Below are 20613 nucleotides of genomic sequence, written 5' to 3' on the forward strand. Positions count from 1 at the left end.
TGTTACGAGTAAATACACAGATTTCTCATTGAATAGAGCTTCAGGAGACTCCACAGGACCAAAAACAGTCTCTAAACATTTTATAGGGAATGTGATAGGTAGGTCGTGTAAAAGTGAGCCTTCATGTATTTCAACGATAATTTCTTATAAAGTAACTTGGGATAAAAACTATTTTATTTCTGTCCAACAGTATGTTATTCCCAGAATAACTTCTTCTCCTAAAATGTGTTAGAAGCCATCAAACTTTCCCCCATGCTATTTCTAACCGATGTTAAAATACATAACTGGTAGCCCTGATGACTATTTTTAAGCATTTTTCTGTCCCACCATTTGAATGTTTGTCATGATTAAAAACTGTGTTTACAGCCTATAATATCTCTCATAAAACTACCATCTGAACATTATGAATATACCAAAGTGTTCAAGTATCCGAGAACTAGTTTGAAATAATGTTGACTATATATCTATAGACAGCAAAACTACTTCAAGTATGCCATAATTCTCTTAAAGATGAAGCAGGACTGCTCTAGTGATAAACTGATAGGATACAGTATCACTTAATTTTTTCCAACGCAAACTGAAATACGTGGAAAAGGAGCCTATAATTAAAAATAAAATTAGGACACTAGACATTGCCACAAATCAATCAAATCTTCTAAAATGCAGACAACTACACTAGCTCTGAAGGTAATTTAAAGTGTGTACCTTGACTGACCCTGAGGGACACACTTCCTCTCCTGCCCATCTCCATCACCCATACCACAGGTAAGTCTCATTAATGAACAGGTAGGTGTGCTTTCTGATAAAAATGCTATAGTGCACGTAACCATGCTAACAGCACTCCCTAAATTCTAATCTGGAAAAAATAAATAAACGATGGAAATAAAAGTGCTGCTTCAACTTTTGTATCTGGGGCCAAGTTGCTAGGCTGTAATTCATTGGCACAGCCTACCCCTGGGAAGAAACACTAGAATAAATCAGTTTTTACATCATCATAGCTAAATCAGAACTAAACAAAAAGACTGGTCTAGCTGAAGTTATGGACTGTCTAACCCTGTTTTCCCATCTGGGAAATGTGGACATCAATATTGCCTCTAGGACTGTGGGTACAGCACTTAGAATGGTACTTGGTACTTAAGGAACAGATAATACACATTACCTGCTGTTATTTTTATCATCTCATTACTTACTGTCTTCAGGACTCACATCATGACTCATTTCTACAACAAACTATGTAGAAACAACAGTCCTCCATTCAAAGAGAATGAAAATCTTCAATTAGTCAGGCTACGCTGCACTCACGTGGCTACTGACAGTAGAGTATTTCCAAAATCAGGTACAGCATCCTTGGAGGGGAGAGGAGACAGGACCTACTGTCTCACAGGGAATGGCACACCCCAAAGCATGCCCTCTAGGGAGCCAAGTCAGCTCCGTGTATACATCGGATACAAACACATAAATGAAGCCGTAAATAAATGCTATACCAATTACCAACTTACTTGCAAAGCACTTACAGGTTAAAGGTTTATAATTCACGCTCCTTTCACTGACTTACTCTTCCAAGTAAACACAGCTGGAGAGATTATTTTGCTTACTCTACGTGCACAAACACTGATTCAGATATTCTGACCTTCCCCAAACTTTCCTTCTCTCATGAAAGCCAGACACCTAAGGGCCTTTAGAACTTAGGCCCAAAGACTCGTTTATATCAGAGTGGGCTAAAATTAAAACGCCGTGGAGAGTCTGTGTGAAGAGCAGAACAGGAGTTGGCAAACCACGGACAAGAGGCCAAATGCAGCCTGCACTTGTTTTTGTCCGTGAAGTGGTACTAGAACCCCTCGCCCACCCCTCCACAGGGTGTCCCAGGAGGCCTCTGCACTGCAGGGGCAGAGCTGAGCAGCTGCAAGAGAGACCACTTGGCCCAGGAAGCCAGATACATTTACTATCTGGTCCTTCATTTGAGAAAGCTTGCCAGTGTTTTAGAGAACCTTTGAAATCAAATGTCAGTTCATTAGGGAATTTCGGTGAATGTGGGTATAGCACAGGCAGAGCAAAGGAATAAACCACACAAGAGAACTCCCCCTTCCCTCCTGTCTCCAAGTACAGTAAATTCAGGGTAGCCTCTCCAAATTATTTCATTTGCTGATACAGAACCAAGACATAGAAAGTTTAACAGTATACACATTATACTAAGGATCTTTTGTCTGAAAGAAGAAATGGTACCTTCAAGACTCAGGAACCAAGCTTGCTTCATAAAGCACACACAGAAACATACATCTGTATATTTTTTTTAAAATATGTATCTTACATTATATATTCTAATGTTGAGTAGTTTATTGAATCTTTTCCCACCTACTATGGGAGTTCACTATGATCTCCAATAGATATACATAAGAAAACTTTAAAGATACAATTTAAATCATAAGTGACATGACAATACTTTCGAAAAAGAAACTGATAAAAAAGATCCAAACCAACAGGATAAATTAGATGGGAAAAGTATTAGGTTTTAGCTTTCTACTGTCTTCGTGTTACACACAATCAAGGATAGCCTGGTACTAAGGAACAATACTAAGTACTAAGGAATACATAAATATCAATTTGTTTTCCTGAGTTACTTTATATTTTATTAATTAAAACATGTATTTTGATGACCCGTACACAATTAAATATAGTAAAATTGCTTAGGAACAGAATTTTAAACATCACTTTCCACAGCAAGTTTTTCAAATTTAAAAATTGAAAATAACTGGGAATATTATCAACAAACGCCAAGCAAAATCAAAGAACTCATCAAAACACAAGTAAGATAGGAAGAAAACTACTACATCTTCATCATTTCTATCACCAAAACCAAATGACGTTAAAGGAGCCCATTAAATGACTCAACTTTGATTACTTAACTTCCGCCCAACTCACGACCTTGTGCAAAACGAAGCATTTCCCAGTACCTACTACCCCTTGTATGTGCAAGATACCTTTATAATCTGAAGTACGTAACCACTATTTCAGGAGTTACTTGAAAACCAGAATAGATAACATTTCCAGAACTGTCTTTTTTTTTTTCAGAATAGTTTATTAACATAAGAATCTGTTTTAAAAGTAAGTTGTAACACTTCAGAAACAACCGTATTATAAAGTCTGATTACTTTAACTAAAGTAACAAGACCATTAAAAATTATAAAGAAACATTTAGATCAGTCGTATCACCATATCTGATGATTCACCATTTTATGAATAACAAACCTGTATAACACAGTAACAACAACACTCAAGAAATACAAGCCAAGGACATTTGATCATCTTACGATTACATGAAAACAATTTTAGAAAAATTTTTTAAAATTGAGACACTTAAATATATAAAATCTTCAAACTTATCTGTGTTATAGATGATTTAATAATTAAATTACATCAACACAGAAATACTTCAAAGAATGACATGTTTTACTGTTTGCCAGGACCATGCCCACTTGTCAGCAAGAAACTTGACTCCACAGATATTGTAAAGAGGTAGGTACTTCGATGATTCAAAGTTCTTCCTTGAGTTTGTTCTGTCTGATTAATGACCCAAAAGTGAATTATCTGTGCCTTTATGTGTTAACACCTGAAATATATTATCTAATATATAGTAGTTCTTAAGGCAGACCTTAAACATTTGCTTTTAGTAATATTACTTTCACATTTCCCAAGTTTACTTGTATTCAAAAGGTCTTATGTGTACGTTAAGTTTCAACATCAAAACAAATACTTAGAACAACAGAAATTCAATAAATTCAACAAAGTTCCATAGTTCTAATAACCAATATAAAAAATATCCATGCCCATATCTTAAGCACTTACCATACCACTGATTATAAGACAGACGAAAATGATGAAGACACAAAAGGATACTAACATTGAAACTCAATGTATCAAATAACTTGAACTCAAAACTATTTTATTTGTCAAACAGTATGTTATTCTTGGAAACAGAATATGAACCCACACGGTAAGCATTTGAAAAATGATTCAAAAACATGAATTAAATGTTAACTCTTCAGAAAGACAGAATAAATAAGATACAGAACTGTGTTCAGCAAACTGGTGCAGAAAATTCAAGTGACTTGCTCAGACCCACTGGCTCGATCACAGAACAAAGCCAAAGCCGAGCGAGCGTGCCTCGCAGCTCCCAGCTCCCAGCTCGCAGCTCCCAGCTCCCAGCTCCCAGCTCCCAGCTCCCAGCTCGCAGCCCGAGGTCGGTGACACCCAGCCACACTCCCTCCCTGGCCCCTCCCCCTGCACTGCGGACTCTGAGGCACCTCGGTTGGTTTTCTGTTCTTCAGCCCACCAAGTGCCACTTGCCAGGGGACACATACAAACTGGCCGAGGCAAAGGGGACTGAAAGAAAAGGGCCAGGGAAGGAAGGGGAGGGGAGGAGGGGCAGGGAAGGGAGGAGAGAGGGGAAGACGCTGCAGGAGACCCTCAGAGGCCCTCCTGCTTCCTTTTTAGCGCTGAGCCCCAGGCCTGAACCCTAGGAAACAGCCCTCAGCTCGGAACCCACCCCCAGCCCAGGCCCCCACTTCCAGGCCAGGCCAGGCCAGAGCTGAGTGAGGCCCACTCCCAACAAGCTGGGTTGGAAGCCTGGACCAAAACTGCTATACGGTGAAGGGCCTAGGTTCTAAGCTTGATTCCTAGCCGTTTTAGGCCTTTCTCTCTTTGAAAATATGACTAGTTGAGAGAGATAAAATGCCCTCCACATTTTCCAGTTTCACAAGAGTTCACGGACTTCAGCAGAAGCAGCCTTTGCTCCACAGTACTACCACTGCTGAATTTTAGGGACATTACACAACAGACAGACTTCCTCGCCCGCACAAGGACCAACGCCTGTGCAGTATTTCTTCTAAGGGAAAGTAAGAGTTCAAAACAATGGTTCTGTAAGCAAATTTCTCCAACACAGCCCTCACAGGATACATCAATATATTTCGATGATAATTTCCTCTGGCTACATTACTAAGTGACTTCATGTTTTTATAAGAAAGCCCTCCATATTCTAACAGGTATCACTCTTATGCTACAAATAAAGAGGGCAGACTATTAAATTACTATCCCAAAGGTGTAAACACAGTTCCCAAAAAGTATTCTAATGCCAAGCACATCTTTACATTCTACCTTCAGGAAAGGTACTCGTATGATGTTCAATGAATGGAACATTACCCTACTAATAAAGTGACAGTAGCACATAATTAAAACATGAAAGTTATTTGTTTGTAATTTACTATATACGTACACAGAATAAAAATTACAGCACAGTTTTCTCACTTAATTTTTTCTCTCATTTTATACCGCACTGATTTTGGCTGCGCTCAATTGACAACTCAGGATCAATAAACTAACAGTAGTGAGGAACAGACATGTCACACGTGTCTACTTATCAAGTGCTTTCAAAGCAGAACTGTAGATATGCATACTTACTTATCAAAGCTATCACTATTTTTGATGAAGCTGTCCAGTTTTTCCTTGGCATACTCCACCACATCTGAATGAAGCTCAATCCCATGATTTATTCCAAAAGGACCTGCAATTGTAGCAGCAGCATTTATAAAAAATATTAATGTCTTTATAGAGCTCTTTTAATTTCTGCTCATTTATCTATCACAGGAGCATTTAAAGAGGGCTTGAAATATGTTATCTGCTAGCCACAGATTTAAAGAGCTATATGGAAATCTATTTACACTGCTTTAAAAAAAAAAATAAGTCACAAAGAGTTCTCTCCAGGGTGTAGCTTATCTGTCAGGACAATACTGCCAAAGAAATAATCATATTTCTATATGAAGTTTAAGTTAATTACCATTATCTTCTCCTTTATCATTTGTTAGAAATTTCGGTAATTCTCAAATGTCTGAATCCATGGGCTGACACAGGTGTGACAGAAGCTTCGCACAGCACCCCACAACCCAGTGAATGCTACCTTCCTCCAGGGCTGAGACCGCACCCTCTGCCTCTGGAGCTCCCACTGTCCAGGGGAGTGGGGCCACCAGGCGGAGCTGGTTCTGCTCTCCTGTTCCCGCACGCTTCACACCGCTTACTTGGTATTTCTTTTTGCACACAGCCAAGGATGACTGACAGTCCAGGAACGAGGAACAGGGGAACGATCTAGGGACTGCTCCTTCCCCCACCCTGGTACTGGCCGAGAATGTGACCAACAGGATTCACGTTTCCTAAGGCTACTGTGTCTCGTGCCTGCCCCATGACCCCATGACAGTAACACACTGTTCTGAGCTAGTCATCTCATTCCTCCCAAACTTCTGAGACTGAGCCAATCAGGTTTTCCACTCTACATTTTTGTTATATTTCTGTCTTACTTTGAGATCGGTCTCTCAGGAAAAAGTGTGTGTGTGTGTGTGTTATTTTCCGTATCTGGTATGTATCTTAGGAACTACTTAACTGGATGTGCCCGCTACTGAATGCCATTAAAAATACGTCATATACTGGAGTTCTACCGACCTCTAAGAACTTTAAAATAACAAAAAAATCACAGTCCCCAATTAACATTTTTGAATGTACAGGGGGCACATGACAATACCGGTTTGTAATCTAGGAATTACCTAACTATAAAAATTAAACCAAAATGTTCAGATACTATCTTCAAGTCAAAAGCAGATAAACCTACTATATTTCTATTGCATTTGATTAATTTTTAAAAAAAAAAAAACTGATTCTGGGGCTTCCCTGGTGGCGCAGTGGTTGAGAATCTGCCTGCCAATGCAGGGGACATGGGTTCAAGCCCTGGTCTGGGAAGATCTCACGTGCCGCGGAGCGACTGGGCCCGTGAGCCACAACTGCTGAGCCTGCGCGTCTGGAGCCTGTGCTCCGCAACAAGAGAGGCCGTGATAGTGAGAGGCCCGTGCACCGCAATGAAGAGTGGCCCCCACTTGCCGCAACTAGAGGAAGCCCTCGCACAGAAACGAAGACCCAACACAGCCGTAAATTTTAAAAATTTTCAAAAATTTTTTAAAATTTTAAAAAACTGATTCTACTTGGAAAATGTATTCAGATAAAAAAAAAAAAGATTAAATAAAAAGGTACTTGATCCATCAGACCACAACAGTTATAGCATTAACTTCCTTTGAAATGTTTTATACTTTTTTAAATAAGTTATTCTGATCAATGAAATCTTAAATGTTTTGCTTCTCATTTTTTGTTTCCTTACTGTCAAACCGTCAGTCTTCATCTGCTAACTGGAACACCTATCCAATATCTTTTAACATCTCTTGTAATTCCTTAGTATTACCAAAGACAAATTGACAAAAACTTGAATTCCCTTTTTTCAAAAAATAAACGAAAATGGCAAAAAAGATTAAACTTAGAGAAGTACACGCAGTAAAGTCACTTTTTAATTTAGTATTGAATCTATTTTGAAAACTTGAATTTCCGGAAGGAAACAAAAAAGGCTAGGAAACACTGAATAAAGTTTTCCTCATTTAAAAAAACTCAAATTACACTACAGTTACTTAACATTATATACATAGTAAGGAAAATATTGCTCTAGGAAATGAATCTCATTTTCCTTCTACCCTTTTAAGGTAATCCACTGAACGTAAAACATGACGGAGACTTTTTTAATTTTCATTAAGAATCTAGTTATACTCATCAACCATCTGGAAAACAAAAGGAGGGCCACATGGATGCGAGGTCAATAAAAAAAAGGTCATTATCGCTGGGGTGGAAGTTTCCAATAGGACTGAACGGATAAGCACTATAATAAAGGCAGCAAGTAAAGAATGTAGAAGTCAAGGCTTCTGTTCAGTATTTCAAACTGCCTTACTGACAGAGGGAGTCTGAACTTGAGAGTTCTAAGTCAAAAGGGACTACGTAGGCTGTTTGTCACTTAAGACACCACTGGTCTCATTTTCCTTTTCTTGCTTTCTGCTTATATAATACCGAAAAGCAAAGTGGCACCTTTTGGAAATAAGGTTTAAAGTTTGTTAAGAAAATTTCTTGAGATTGTTTTTCACATCACCTTAACACAAAATAAAGACAATTTCATTAACATACAATGGATTTGTCTGATAGTATCATAAACACACATGTACGATGTACTATCATTAATTTCTAGTACAAACACCATTCATGATTTTTTAATGGGTGGAATTGCTTGATTTTAAAATATCATGGAGCTATATCTTTAATTATCACTAATAAACTGAACAGTAATTAACATGTTGAAAGAAATAAATTGAAAAGAATGCATTAATAGAAGGCAGAACTTAACTGGCAATGTCACCAGTATCTCATTTATTTAGAATGCGATATACAACTAGAACACATCAAGTATATGATAAAATTGTAGTGTGATGCTCTTTATTACAACTCATTTGACACCTGTACTAAATCGAACGGAAAAATAAAACACAGAAAACTAAAAAAGCATACACAGCTGCTTCTAAGGAAGGGAACTAAGAGGTCTGGGGTGGGAAGGAGACGTTTTCACCATTACACTCTATTGTCTAAAGTGTGTCTTAACACGTGCATGTGTAACTTTTTCGACCAAAAAATAATGAGCTAGTCAAAGAGATTTTTTTAAAAAGTACAAGATTTTCAAATAAATAAGTAATATACAATAATTCTAATAGAAAAGTATAAGCTGTTGCTGGAGAAAACTGAAATGGCATCCAAAAGACGAAAGCTTAAGACTCCCTAACACCATCTAACAGATGAAATGTTAATTTGACTGTGCTGAATAGATGCCAGTGTTATTTTGTATGTGCCAATGTGAAGAGATTTTTCTATGAAATAAGAAAAGCTTAATTTTTGTCATATAAATTCTTAAAAAATCAAAGTACTGACAGTTGACCACTATCTTTAATTGCTAAATACTAAAGAGAAAATAGAAACTTACACAGAAGTCAAAGTTTATTAAGACAAATACAGTTACTGGAAAAACATAGGTATCCTGTATTAGAAATTATTTTTAAGGCTGGCAAAAGTCCATTTATTAAGAGCAATAATATAACAAAATTCCTATATAACAAAAAAATCTAAAGACTGTTTTTCTTTTGTAGTATTTGGACCTAAACCAGCTTATTTATTATCTTCCAGTTAGTCAATAATGAGAGCTGGTACATAAAGGTCGTTGATTATTAGGTCTAGGTATCAAGCGTCTATCAACAGCTCCATTTCTTACCTACTTGGCTGCTGGCCCTGTGTGACGCCCAGCACCCCACGCCCCCTCTGAAGCACTGAGTGTGGCGTGCAGGCCCGGGCGTCTGAGAGCTGCACAGGGCCCGGGATGCCCGGTGTCCTCCGTGCTGTGCGGAGAGCTAATCCGTGGAACGGCCACAAGCAAAGAGCACCTCCCAGTGCACAGCGCGTAACCAGAGGAGCTCCAAAGATGCACAACTGACGGTCCATCTGAGACCGAGACACTGCGGGGTGCTGAGACACCAGGTGGACTTAGGGCCAGCGCCTTCCTTTCCAGTCCCGGCTCCTGCTACAGCCGTATCATCACACCAGTCACTCACCCTGTGAGGTCCTTCCTACTGCATGAAACGGGTCTGTGCGAAAATCATGTAAAGTACGTAAAAGTCTTTCACACACCATAAAGTACAAGATGGGTACAAATCATTAGAAATTATAACATGCTCTCCCCTTGAATACAGAACTGGTTAACTGTAGAAGCAAAACTGCAGCCTATAGGTGGTTCTCTACCCTGACTACATGTTAGAATAACCTGTGAATTTTACAATCAAATTTCAAAGTAGATTAAATTTAATTTGATTTAAACTGTAAACAGGGGGAGGGAATCTCTCAGGGTGAGGCCCAGGCTCTGCAGGTGACCCTAACAAGGCAGCTTGGGTTGAGCACCCTAGCTACACCCTCCTAATTATTGCAATGCCCAATCTAAATGATTTTTTAAATCTCTTTGGACTATTCAAATCTGTGCTCTTGTTGCTAAAATGATAACCAAGAGTTAATAGCTACAAATAAAAGCATCAGGATAAAACTAAATATTTACCACAAGAGGGAGTAGGTGAATCAGTTATTCGGTTTCCATGAAAGTAGCATAAAGTTTCTCAGTGAGAATTAGAACATACAGTCATCCTTCAGTATTGGCGGGGGGAGGCTGGTTCCAGGACCACCCCCTGCAAACACCAAAATCCGTGCACGCTCCAGTCCCTCATATAAATGGAGTCGTGTCCGCACGCACCCTGCACATCTGTACACCCTCCCCTAATCATCTTGACTACTTACAATACCCAACACATAAATGCTGTGTATAGGAAATACAGCGTAAACGCTATGTATATAGTTGCCAGCACGTGACAAATTCACGTTCTGCTTTTAGGGACTTGCTGGACTTTTTTCCCCCAATATCTTGATGCGGATGAATCCATGGATGTGGATGAATCCACAGATGCGGAACCAGTGGATACAGAGGACCAACTGTATATGTAAAAACACCTTTAAACAAGTTACAATGATATTTCATTACTAATTCTAGTTGAATAAAATAGGCATCTTTGGGAAGATTTACAAGTAACTTTAGAAGAATTCAGAGATGGTAACAGGTGAAAAGCAGACAAGAATAGGTTTCATTCTTTCTTTCCGTGAACACCCTGGGGTATAACGCCAAGAAACGAAATAGTGCAAAGGTAGATGAAGAAAAGGGGAGAAAAAATGAGATCAGCAAAAGATTAAGTAACCAATAACTAGATAAGAGAAACTGATCGAATGCATTTCCACTTATGACATAAATATTTTCTTATGGTTCTCTACCTTATTATATATCGCATTAAAAAATCATATTAACAAAAGACACTGTCAAACAGTTACTGAATCTTGCCATGTTAAGCCTAAAATTCCTTAGCTAGTGGGACATACCTAAGACTGGAGACTTGTTCTCTGCTCTCTAGGTTTGGGAAAGGCCTCGTGAAGCAAGCCTTGGAATTCACCAGAATGTTCCAGTCCCTCAGGCTTCTCTCAGCTTATGGATATAAGTACTGTTTTCTTTCACTACACTTGAATCTTAAAAATATGTTTACACGAAATCTGAAAGTGTCGGTTTAAACAGTTACGGAGCATGGATCCAAGATCCTAAGTAAACTCTAAAATGTCTAAAATGTCAAAATATCAAGAACACATGTCACCATCAGCTGCTTCAGGTATTTCCACCCAGCGGGCTGATAATACCCAAGTCCATCGTGGCCAGGGTAACTTACGACTGTCTCTCACACGTCGACACCAGAACACTACGCCAGAGCAGTCAATACACTGAGTGTGCGCAACTGTAACGTAACCGAACATGGTTTAAAAGGCAACGTGAACAGCTTTAGGTCTTGACCCAACTCTGTTAGCGCGCTCACTTCCCACAGAAGCCATTTCATCAGCCCTTCTGTTGTACTGTGTATTCACCTGTGAAGATACTCCAGGGCCAGTGCAGTGACCAAGTCACATCGGTTCTCAATAAAAATTCCTGAACTAAATGAAGGACAGCCAATAAATCTGACCCACTGTTTCTACTGCTAGTTCAGAAGCGACGTGCACGGTTTCAAGGGCGTGGGATGTGTCTTCCGCACTGCTGTATCCTCAGCAGCTGACTCAACCGCACGTATAATAAATACTCTTTGGGAGAACGATAAAGTACATAAGCTTAGCTACCATCCCAAATTTAAAAGGTTCACAAGGAAGACTGAGGCAAATGATATATACAAAGCATATAAATGTGTATTTGTCACGTCTTCATGTGTCAAATCTATTTTATCACAGAATGAGGCATTGTACAGAAGTAAATCTTACAGAAAAGTATATGTCATTGAAAATAAATTTCTTACTAATTTTAGCTGTTCGCTAGAAATCTTCTAAAATGCAATACAGACTTTCCTTTGTGTACCTAGGAAAGTTCTTCTGATTTCAAGTCAACTGCCACCCGCTAAGCATCCTGCGAGTCTGTGCGGAAGTGGAGGTGTCCCCAGGGCTCCGTGCGCTGACTGCTCTTCAGGTGGGAAGACGAGACAAAGCGGAGGAGACAGGTGAGGGGCCTTTCGGTTCTTTCAGGTTTCTAACCCTGTGAATAGACTGCCTATCCCGCAAGATAAAGTGAAGGACAGAGACGAGAGACTGCTGTTCAGGCCCTGCCTTGAGTAATTTTTGTAGGAAAAAGTACCTTTCACCAAAATGGAAACACAGGAGGTATAAGCCACTTGAGCTGCTCTGTCTTGTGTGGGCGAGGGCAAGGAAGGGCACCTTGAGCTGGAGACAGACTTGGGCATCTCGTGCACACTGAAGAAGAGGCATGCAGTAAGCACTGCATAATCAAGTATCCAGCTTGTTGGCCAGCTTGGAGGATGCGGAGTGTCCAGAGCTCAGCAGACAGACCTGGTGCTGGAAACCTGGGAATCCTCTGCCTGTGGAGGTGACCTGAAGACAGAAGGAAGAGCCACCCTTCACCATAGGCTGAAGCCAAAGAAGCTTCCACAAAAGGACAGAGGAAGTGTACGTAAAGGCAACGCAAAGAGAAGCGGAATCCAGGGGAAGATCCTTTGCAGGTCAAAGGTGAGGGAGGCTGGACGCACAGACGACGTGAAGGCAGGTTCCAGGACCAGCCCTGCGACACAGGTGAGCCTCTGACGTGGGTGCTCAGTCCGGCTCAGCCTAGGGGAGACTGTCAGGAGAGAGACACGGCCGTGGGCGCCAGCTCCGGAGGGAGTCACTGGGAGACGGAGATTCACAGATTATTTTACACAGAGACACAAATTCAGAAAGGGTTAGGAGTGTTCTGAAGTATACAGGCAGCACACGTTATCTGTGGTCGTTTATGTTCTGTAAAATCCAGAAAACACCTACTAAGCAAATGCTACACCACGGCTACTAGGGAAATACGCACACATACACATACATACGTACCTCACAGAGATAACAACGTTCGGTCCTAAAAACTCGCCCTGGTAGAGTCTATTTTCTCTAGTTTACAAAATAAGCAAGCTTCAGGGGAAACGGGCCCAGCACCCAAGCTGCTCGCACCGCACCGCGACTCGATCCTCTGGCCGCCGCTCTGAGACTCTGACACCAGGAGCAGAACCGCCCCCTCGACCCAGGCCAGCTGGGGCCAGGCCCGCAGAGCGGCTCCCACCCCCACCGCCCCCGCGGCACCCGCGCATGCGCACGCGCCCCAATGGCACATACTGACGTCAGGGTTCGAGACGCATTTCAGCAAGTCGGCAAATTCGCAAATACAGTTCAACTGGTTTTGGTTCACGGATGATCCGGGCTGGGGAGCGTTAAGCCTGAACGTAAAGACTCGGGATGCGAAGTGACCCACCTGAGACTCCTCACAGCACTGAGGGAAGTGCCTTTCAACCGCGAAGAAGAGCATGAAGAAATATAACCAGAAGAAATTACTATGAAAACCTGGTAAAGCTTCTACAGCTTGCACTGTTCCCTAAAACTGTATTTTTATTACTACTAGCTGCCCTGTAATAATCAGCAGTAACACCCATAAACACAGAATCGTCTGGGGACTTTCACAGGAGCAGCGATGAAGGAGACGGCTGTCAGTAATGACCTCCGCTCCACAACCAGAAGTGAGGGAAAAACCCCAAGAAACACGATAATGGTAGCAACTTAACGCAGGGCATATGGGCAGAAAAAAGATGCACGGAAGCCCAACCAGGACCAAGGAGTAACGGTGTAAACAGTAAGGAGTTTAACTGATTTCAGAAAATGGTAGTAGCCTAAACGAAAGGGTTCTTTGCAAAACAGATTTGCCCAGAGCCCAAAATAAAGCCCATACCAAGAACAGTCTTTGTAATTCTTAAAAAAAAAAAAAAAAAAGAAGTAGGGTAGAAGTATAGAGGGAAAACTGAGGTTTGGCTTAATGCAGAGAAGAAGAGAAGACAATCTACCTTAGAGAGAACCCTGGAAACCTGCAGAATGGGTTTTGTCTCACCAAAAAGATGGGGGAGATGAGGCAGAAGACCACTCGGGATCTCCCTCATTCTCAGGCCTGAAGTGGGCCATGGGAATTTCTAAAAGGGGTGTTTAAAAGGATATGAAACGATTATTTGAAAATCATATTTCTGATAAAGGGCTTGTACCTAAAATATATAAAGAACACTTACAGCTCAATAATAAGGACACCAACAACTTAATTTAAAAATGAAGAAAAGATCTGAATAGACATTTCACCAAAGAAAATAGAGGAATAACCAAAAAGCACAGGAACAGATACTCCACATCATTAGGCATCAGGGAAGTGCAAGTTAAAACCACAAGATACCACTTTATACCCACTAAGATGGCTATTAAAGAAAAAAAAAAGAAAACCCATCAGTGCAGCTATGGAGAAACTAGAACCTCGTGTATTGTTGGTGGGAATATAAAATGGTGCAGCCACTCCAGAAAAGAGTTCGGCAAGTTCTTAAAAAGTTAAAGAGAAACTCACCATACAGCTCAGCAATTTTACTCCTAGGAATCCACCCAAGAGAAATGAAACTGGATGTCTCCACCAAGATTTGTACATGAATATTCACATCAGCATGACTCAAAATCAGCATTAACTGGTGAAAGGACAAACAAAATGTGGTATACCCACACAACGGAGTATTTCTCAGCCACCAAAAGGAATGGAGCACTGATACACGCTACAGCACAGATGAACCCTGAAAACGTAACGCTAAAGGAAAGAAACCATACACAAAAGATCACAGACTGCATGACTCCACTGACATGAAAGGTCCAGAAAAGGCAAATCTACAGAGACAGAAAGCAGGTTAAGTGGCTGCCAGGGGCTGGGGTAGGGGATCTTTATGGGTGATGGAAGTGCTCTCAAATTGGATTATGGTCATGTTTGTACAACTCCGCAAACAGACTAAAACTCCCTGACTTGTACAGTTAAAACGGGTGAACTTTATGGCACGTAAATTAGAACCTCATCCAAGTGAGGAAGAGGGCTAAAATGAGAGAGAAAACACGAATGTCTGAGGTCAAAGGCAATGTCAGTGTAGCTGAATCAGTAAGTACCACCTAATGTCCTGTGGTAAAGAGAAAGAAAGAGTACAGAGACCAAACATGACGGCCACAGGCAGCTTGACCAGCCCCCTTGGAGGTGAAGGCATTTAGGTACATTGGCAGTACTTTTCCCGTTAAGCACGCAAGCCTGCCCACTGTGTGACCTGTAGGAACTGACGCTGCAGAGCTGAGGCAGTGGCGTGCGGAGTGCTGGGTGATTCTGGCAGTCTCTCTACAGTCATGCCTACTAACTCAGGACCTAGGCAAGAGACTAAGAAAGTCATTAAGCCCGACACTACAGGTTTTGTAAGAAACACCTAAGTTTTATATCATGGGTTACATAAGGAGTGAATCCCTAAGCAAAAAGGATCAGAACGGAGACGAACCATCCCCACCGGCATCAGAAAGATTATCAGAATAACTTGGCTTCGTGGTTCTGATATTTAACGAGGACGTGAGAGACCTCTTCTCCCACACCCCATTCAATGGGCTTCCCTGGGCAGAAGACAGCACTGAAAGGAGGATCAATTAAGGACTAGATTCTCTGTGAAAATCCTTTGCTCCAGGAAGACTCCTAAGGAGATGAGAGTGGAACAAGAATTTATCTTCAATTGGCAACGAAACGAGTTGTCCAAAATGAGGCATGATTTAGAACCTGGAGTAATCCATTTTTTTCAGTGCGGGGCAAAACTAAATTCCATTTATGAGTAGCTGCTCCAAGTGTGGTGGAATCACAAGGCATTTCCTGCAGTCAGGATAACCCTAACTTCTCTCACTGAACAAGAGCTCTCAGGACTGCAGCCCATCCTCTCCAGGCGGAGATCCCTCAAGGGGCCTCCTCCTCAGACACCCTGCCCTCCCGGCCCCGGCCCCGAGCCTCCAGATCACACGGAGCGTGTCCTCGGGCGAGGAACGCTGCCGACAGGGAGCACGCAACGCGCCATCTTGTGACTGGAGAGCAGGGCTGAGGGCCAGGGTGCTGGAGCGGTGCAGTAAGGAGACAGCTTCTGTTGCTACGGCCACTGGGAAGCACTGGGGCCAAGCCCGATGCACCGCTCTCAATTATCACAGGGAACACGGAAGCAGCCCCCTGTGGAGCTGGTTCTAAGTGATTTTTACGGATGTATCCCCCTCCTTGACTTTAATTAAATGCTCGAGAAACACAAACCAAAAAAGGGGAGCGGGAGAAAAAAAGATTAGCTTCCTCAGAAGCTGGAGAGATCCAAGATTTATTAACTGTAATCACAGTTTTACAGACTCCGTTCTCTCTGCCTTTCCTTTTTTAAAATGTTTTTATTTTACCTTTCTCATCAAATGAATACGTACAACCAAAGGAGAGGTATTATATCTCGGTCTTGACTGCAGGACCACACACAGACCAATGCTGGAATACTGTCCAGTAAGTGCGGTCACACATGTGACTGAAGCCGCGTGACTCCCTGGAGCCGGCTAACAGGAGGAAGTGCCATCATCGTGGATCACTCAAACCAGGGTCTGTTTCCCCACAGTGCCCGCGGGTACAGAGGAGAAAACCATTCAAGATACGATCAAGTCTGCAGTCGGCCTACAAATGCATCTGGCCCCAGTCATCTAATTTCTTGGAGACAAGTACGAAGGAATGGAGTTTAGGAGGGTGACCTCACTGCTGGTAAGGCTGCTAGCTAGGACCCCTGCTCTCCCCCCACCAGGCCTTTGGCTAAACTGCCCTCCCTCAGCAGGAGCCAGCTGACCGGCTAGGAGAGTGAAAGGCAGAACAACAGGTGCCTGGACGTGGAGTGAGGCCTGGACTTGAGTCTTACGCGGCCACAGCTTGTCAAGAGATGCACTGGCTCAAGGAAGGCAGCTCCCACTTTGGAAAAGCAGCTCTCCCTACTCCCTCCGCTAAGTTCCTTTGATTTGGAGACCGTCTCAAACCTTAGAGATTCCTTTTTCAAAGCGGCTCTAATGATACAAGTGCTAGGTTTCTGGGATTCCCAACCTGATGAAAAATTGCTCTCTCAGGATCAGCGGAGCACCAAATTTAAATGTAAGCTGCTAAATTTCTTTCTTGGCAAAAATTAATAATGTTACTGTTTTTGACCAGTTATTATGTATCGGGAACTGACTCAGCTGTGGGAATGAAACGGCTTTTTTTTTTTTTTTTTTTAAAGTGAAATGATTGCAGGTTCCATGACTAGGGGAGCAAGTACGGAGCTAGTCAGTGTTTAGGAAGGGGGAACTTCAGGCCTGAAAATGCCTAAAGTCGTACGATGTGAACACATAATTTGCCGTCCAGACTGGGACACTCTGGGAAAGAGAAGGACATCATTAATACTGATGCTAGGATGACCGGGAAAAACCAGGAGTGCCTCAGCGCACCAGGACACGGATCGCCCTCCTAGAGTACGGCCATTTCTCTATTTAAAACCCTTCCGTGAGCCCCATCACTGTAGAGTAACCTGTAAACCAGTCCCATCCCTGTAACTTGGGCACACACCCCAACCACAGCACACGTCACACGGGATGAGAACCGTGCATTGTCCTACGTCTCTCCACTCCCGCCGGTCTGCAAACTCAAGGGCAAGAGTCTATGTTATGGGCCTGGTGCTCTACCTTACTGCTTGTCACACAGCAGTTCTCAGTAAATACTAAGCGGCTCAGTGACACTCATGGCTGTTCATCCTCCATCCAACATCACAATGTCTTAGAGCAGACTCTCCTGCACGCGTGCTTTGTCCACCCGCCTTCTCAATCTCCCAGCTGTCATTTCCTAGCTACGTGACACTAGGCGAGTCACTGAACCGCTGTGCCTCGGTTTACTCACCGACATACGCGGGAATCATGACCATACATACTTCACAGGGTTACTGGGAGCGTTAAATGAGTTACTGCACGTCAAGTGCTTTCAGCAATGCCTAGCCCTCGCAGTAAGCACCCAGTAAGCTTCTTGAAGGCAGAGACATTTGTCCCTTTTGATCACTGCTGCATACTCGCTCCAGAAATAAGGCCTGGCAGAGAGACACTCAACGAGATGGCTGAAACTTAATGACATACACACTTCTCTCCCCGGTCCTGTGCTTTGCCCCGCAGTGCCACACCCTCCATACCCCACAGACTCCTGCACCCTAACAAGAGCACAGCACCATCCCCTTCACCATGGGGCACTGACTGATAGCCATCAAACTCTCTACGCCAGCTGTCAGAATGCCAGCTGTCAGGATGCCAGCTGTCAGGACACTTTACCTGAAGTAGATTACATGATACTCCTGAGTTTCCCACCTTCCAACTGTTCAATTCTAAGTACAGACAATGGCTGGGGGTTCAAAAACAGTTCCAAGAACTTTTTAAGTCTAGGACTGAACGCAAAGCTAACTATAAGGGTCAGGGCTGAAAATAAGGAAAGATTACTACTATGACCTTGTGTTTCCACACTTAAGGAAGGTAACTACTTTTAGAATATACATTCAAACATATATTGTACACAAAGTTACAAACCCTATAAATCATAAACAGTAATACAAACTCAGCTTACTTTTTAAAATAGAATTTTACAAAAATAAAATTACCTAAAATTAAGCCCACCATTGTACTTAAATATCCGGTTCCACTTCCCAGGTTAAGAAAAGACAATCCTGGTTGAAGTTTCAACGCTTCCATAACTTCAGAATAAATGCAAGGTGCTGACAAGTGTATGTTGCCATGCTTCCAGGCTAAGTCTTTGTAAGCATTGTCCCGGTAGCCTTCCAAATAGTAATCTCCGCGATCAATCGCTCTGAAGGCTTGCTCCACTCTCTCAGTGCGGATATACTGCGCTTCTTTTAAGTTATCAATCAAGTCATCATTATCTTCCCCAGCACTCACAGCTCCTCCCATGACAGTATGCAAATCAAACCATCAATTTTAAAATGTAATAAAATTAGCAGAAATGGCTTCCAATAATGTAGTGCGGTTTGCTTTCCTTTAATATTGCACTTGATTTCCAAAAATAAATTAATCCTGAAAGGGAAGAATAAAAATAAACAGGTTTAAATGAATGCTCAAAAGGAAAGTAATTCCAGTTTACTAAATATATAATAGTCATTTTAACTAACTACCATTTCTCAAGGACATATTCTGCTCCAGGCACAGAGTTAAGCTCTTTAAATGTATTGTTTTATTTATTCTTATAACCACCACAAAAGGCAGCTTAAGTTTGATCTCATCTGTACAGACAGGAAACCTGGGACACAGAACTAAGTTAAATCACCTCATACTGTGAGGCCCAGTATGGCAGCCACGGTCACACACGGCTACCTAGACCTAAATTAATTAAAATTAAATACAATTAAAAATGCAGTCACAACGGCCACACTCCAAGTGTTGAAGGGCCCCACGTGGCCAGTGGCTGCCATAGCGGACAGTGCTGCTCTGGAAGGGGCGCTGCTGGGGCGTGGTCCCCGGCCTTCCAGACTCCAGAGACCACGCTCCTCCACCACTGAGCCACGTGGCCTTCTTCAGAGTGTGAAAAGCCTAGGTAAATATACACGAGTTACTGGATTTAAAATTCCTAAACTTAAACATCCACTATCAATTCCTAAATGCACCACATAAATTCAAAATGTTAACATAAAGAAGAATAGATTACCTAAACACGGAATACAAAATGGAACTACAACATGTTTAAAATGTGTGTATATAAACACATATATATACATATATGTAAATATACATATTAAGATTGTTGTGTTTGGTAAATCCTGTCATGATAAATGAGACCACAAATTTTGTTAACAACTTTAATAGTTTAAGCGTTAGAACGTATGATACACACACGTAGGTACAATGAACTTCTCTAACAAGTCAAACTCAGCATCTTTGAATGGAGACATAAGTGCCAACTTGATAAAATAAGAATTTCAATAGCACTATTTAATACACAATTTAAGCTTTATTCAATGCGCTAATAAGCAAATTCATGTATCAATTAATTTCTGAATTAATAAATCAGGCGAGAGGGAAAGCGAGGAACGAAAACACCCGTGGCCAGAAGCAAGAGCTCTGACAGCGCACTCGGTCCACTCCGGACGGGAGAGAAGACAGCAGCCAGCCGGGCGGCCGCGCCCCCAGGGCCTGCCCCAGCGCCAATGCCCCTCCTGTCTCTCCTCCTCTCCAAGCAGGGGAAACACCGCAGACTCGAGCGGCCGCGCTCGTATCTGACGCGCACACACGGCCGGCTCCGGCGTCCCCACCCGCTCCCCTTGCAAAGGGCCAGGGCCCGCAGCGCCGTCCTGCCCGCGAGCTGAGCGCTCCGCAGCCGCCACGCAGCGAAGGCGGACGGGACAGACCCTCTCCAGCTCCAACACCTCGCGCCGCGCGGGGGCCAATGCCAGCATTTACCGGTGGTGGGATTTTCGGCCGCGCCGTGAGGCTGGCGGGATCTTAGGGTCCTACCGCCGGCCCGCCAGGGAATTCGCCATGTAGAGGTGTTTTTGACAGCGTGGCCTCTAAGCGCGGGTTAGCTTTCTCACCTGGGTCCTAAAGTCTTCCCGAGACGACAGAAAAGCTGGCGACGCTAGGCTGCGGCAGCTCCCGTCAGCCCCCCGTGCAGCACTTGCTGAGGATTGACGAGAGCGACGCTGACTACGCAGAGACATCTTACAGACGGCT

The 20613-nt window shown here is 42.5% G+C and overlaps 1 protein-coding gene across 6 annotated transcripts in view; it reads right to left on the bottom strand.

Moving 5' to 3' along the window:
* The window catches only part of PCMTD1 (protein-L-isoaspartate (D-aspartate) O-methyltransferase domain containing 1), a 61927-nt gene that overhangs the window by 16477 nt on the left and 24837 nt on the right, over positions 1-20613 (bottom strand). For 2 of the 6 annotated variants that reach the window (XM_068525358.1, XM_068525359.1), the window contains 3 exons: positions 18534-18963; positions 12226-12399; positions 5455-5557 (listed from right to left, as the gene is read on the bottom strand). In XM_068525358.1, coding sequence (XP_068381459.1) covers positions 5455-5557; positions 12226-12399; positions 18534-18840 — 584 coding nt within the window. In that variant the 5' untranslated portion in view covers positions 18841-18963. Of the gene's footprint in view, positions 1-5454; positions 5558-12145; positions 12400-18533; positions 18964-20613 lie in introns of those variants that run through there. The other 4 variants (XM_068525362.1, XM_068525360.1, XM_068525361.1 and 1 more) reach the window with 4 other exon arrangements.

The sequence above is a fragment of the Eschrichtius robustus genome, chromosome 17, assembly GCF_028021215.1.
Source record: "Eschrichtius robustus isolate mEscRob2 chromosome 17, mEscRob2.pri, whole genome shotgun sequence".
Classification (NCBI taxonomy): Eukaryota; Metazoa; Chordata; class Mammalia; order Artiodactyla; family Eschrichtiidae; genus Eschrichtius; species Eschrichtius robustus.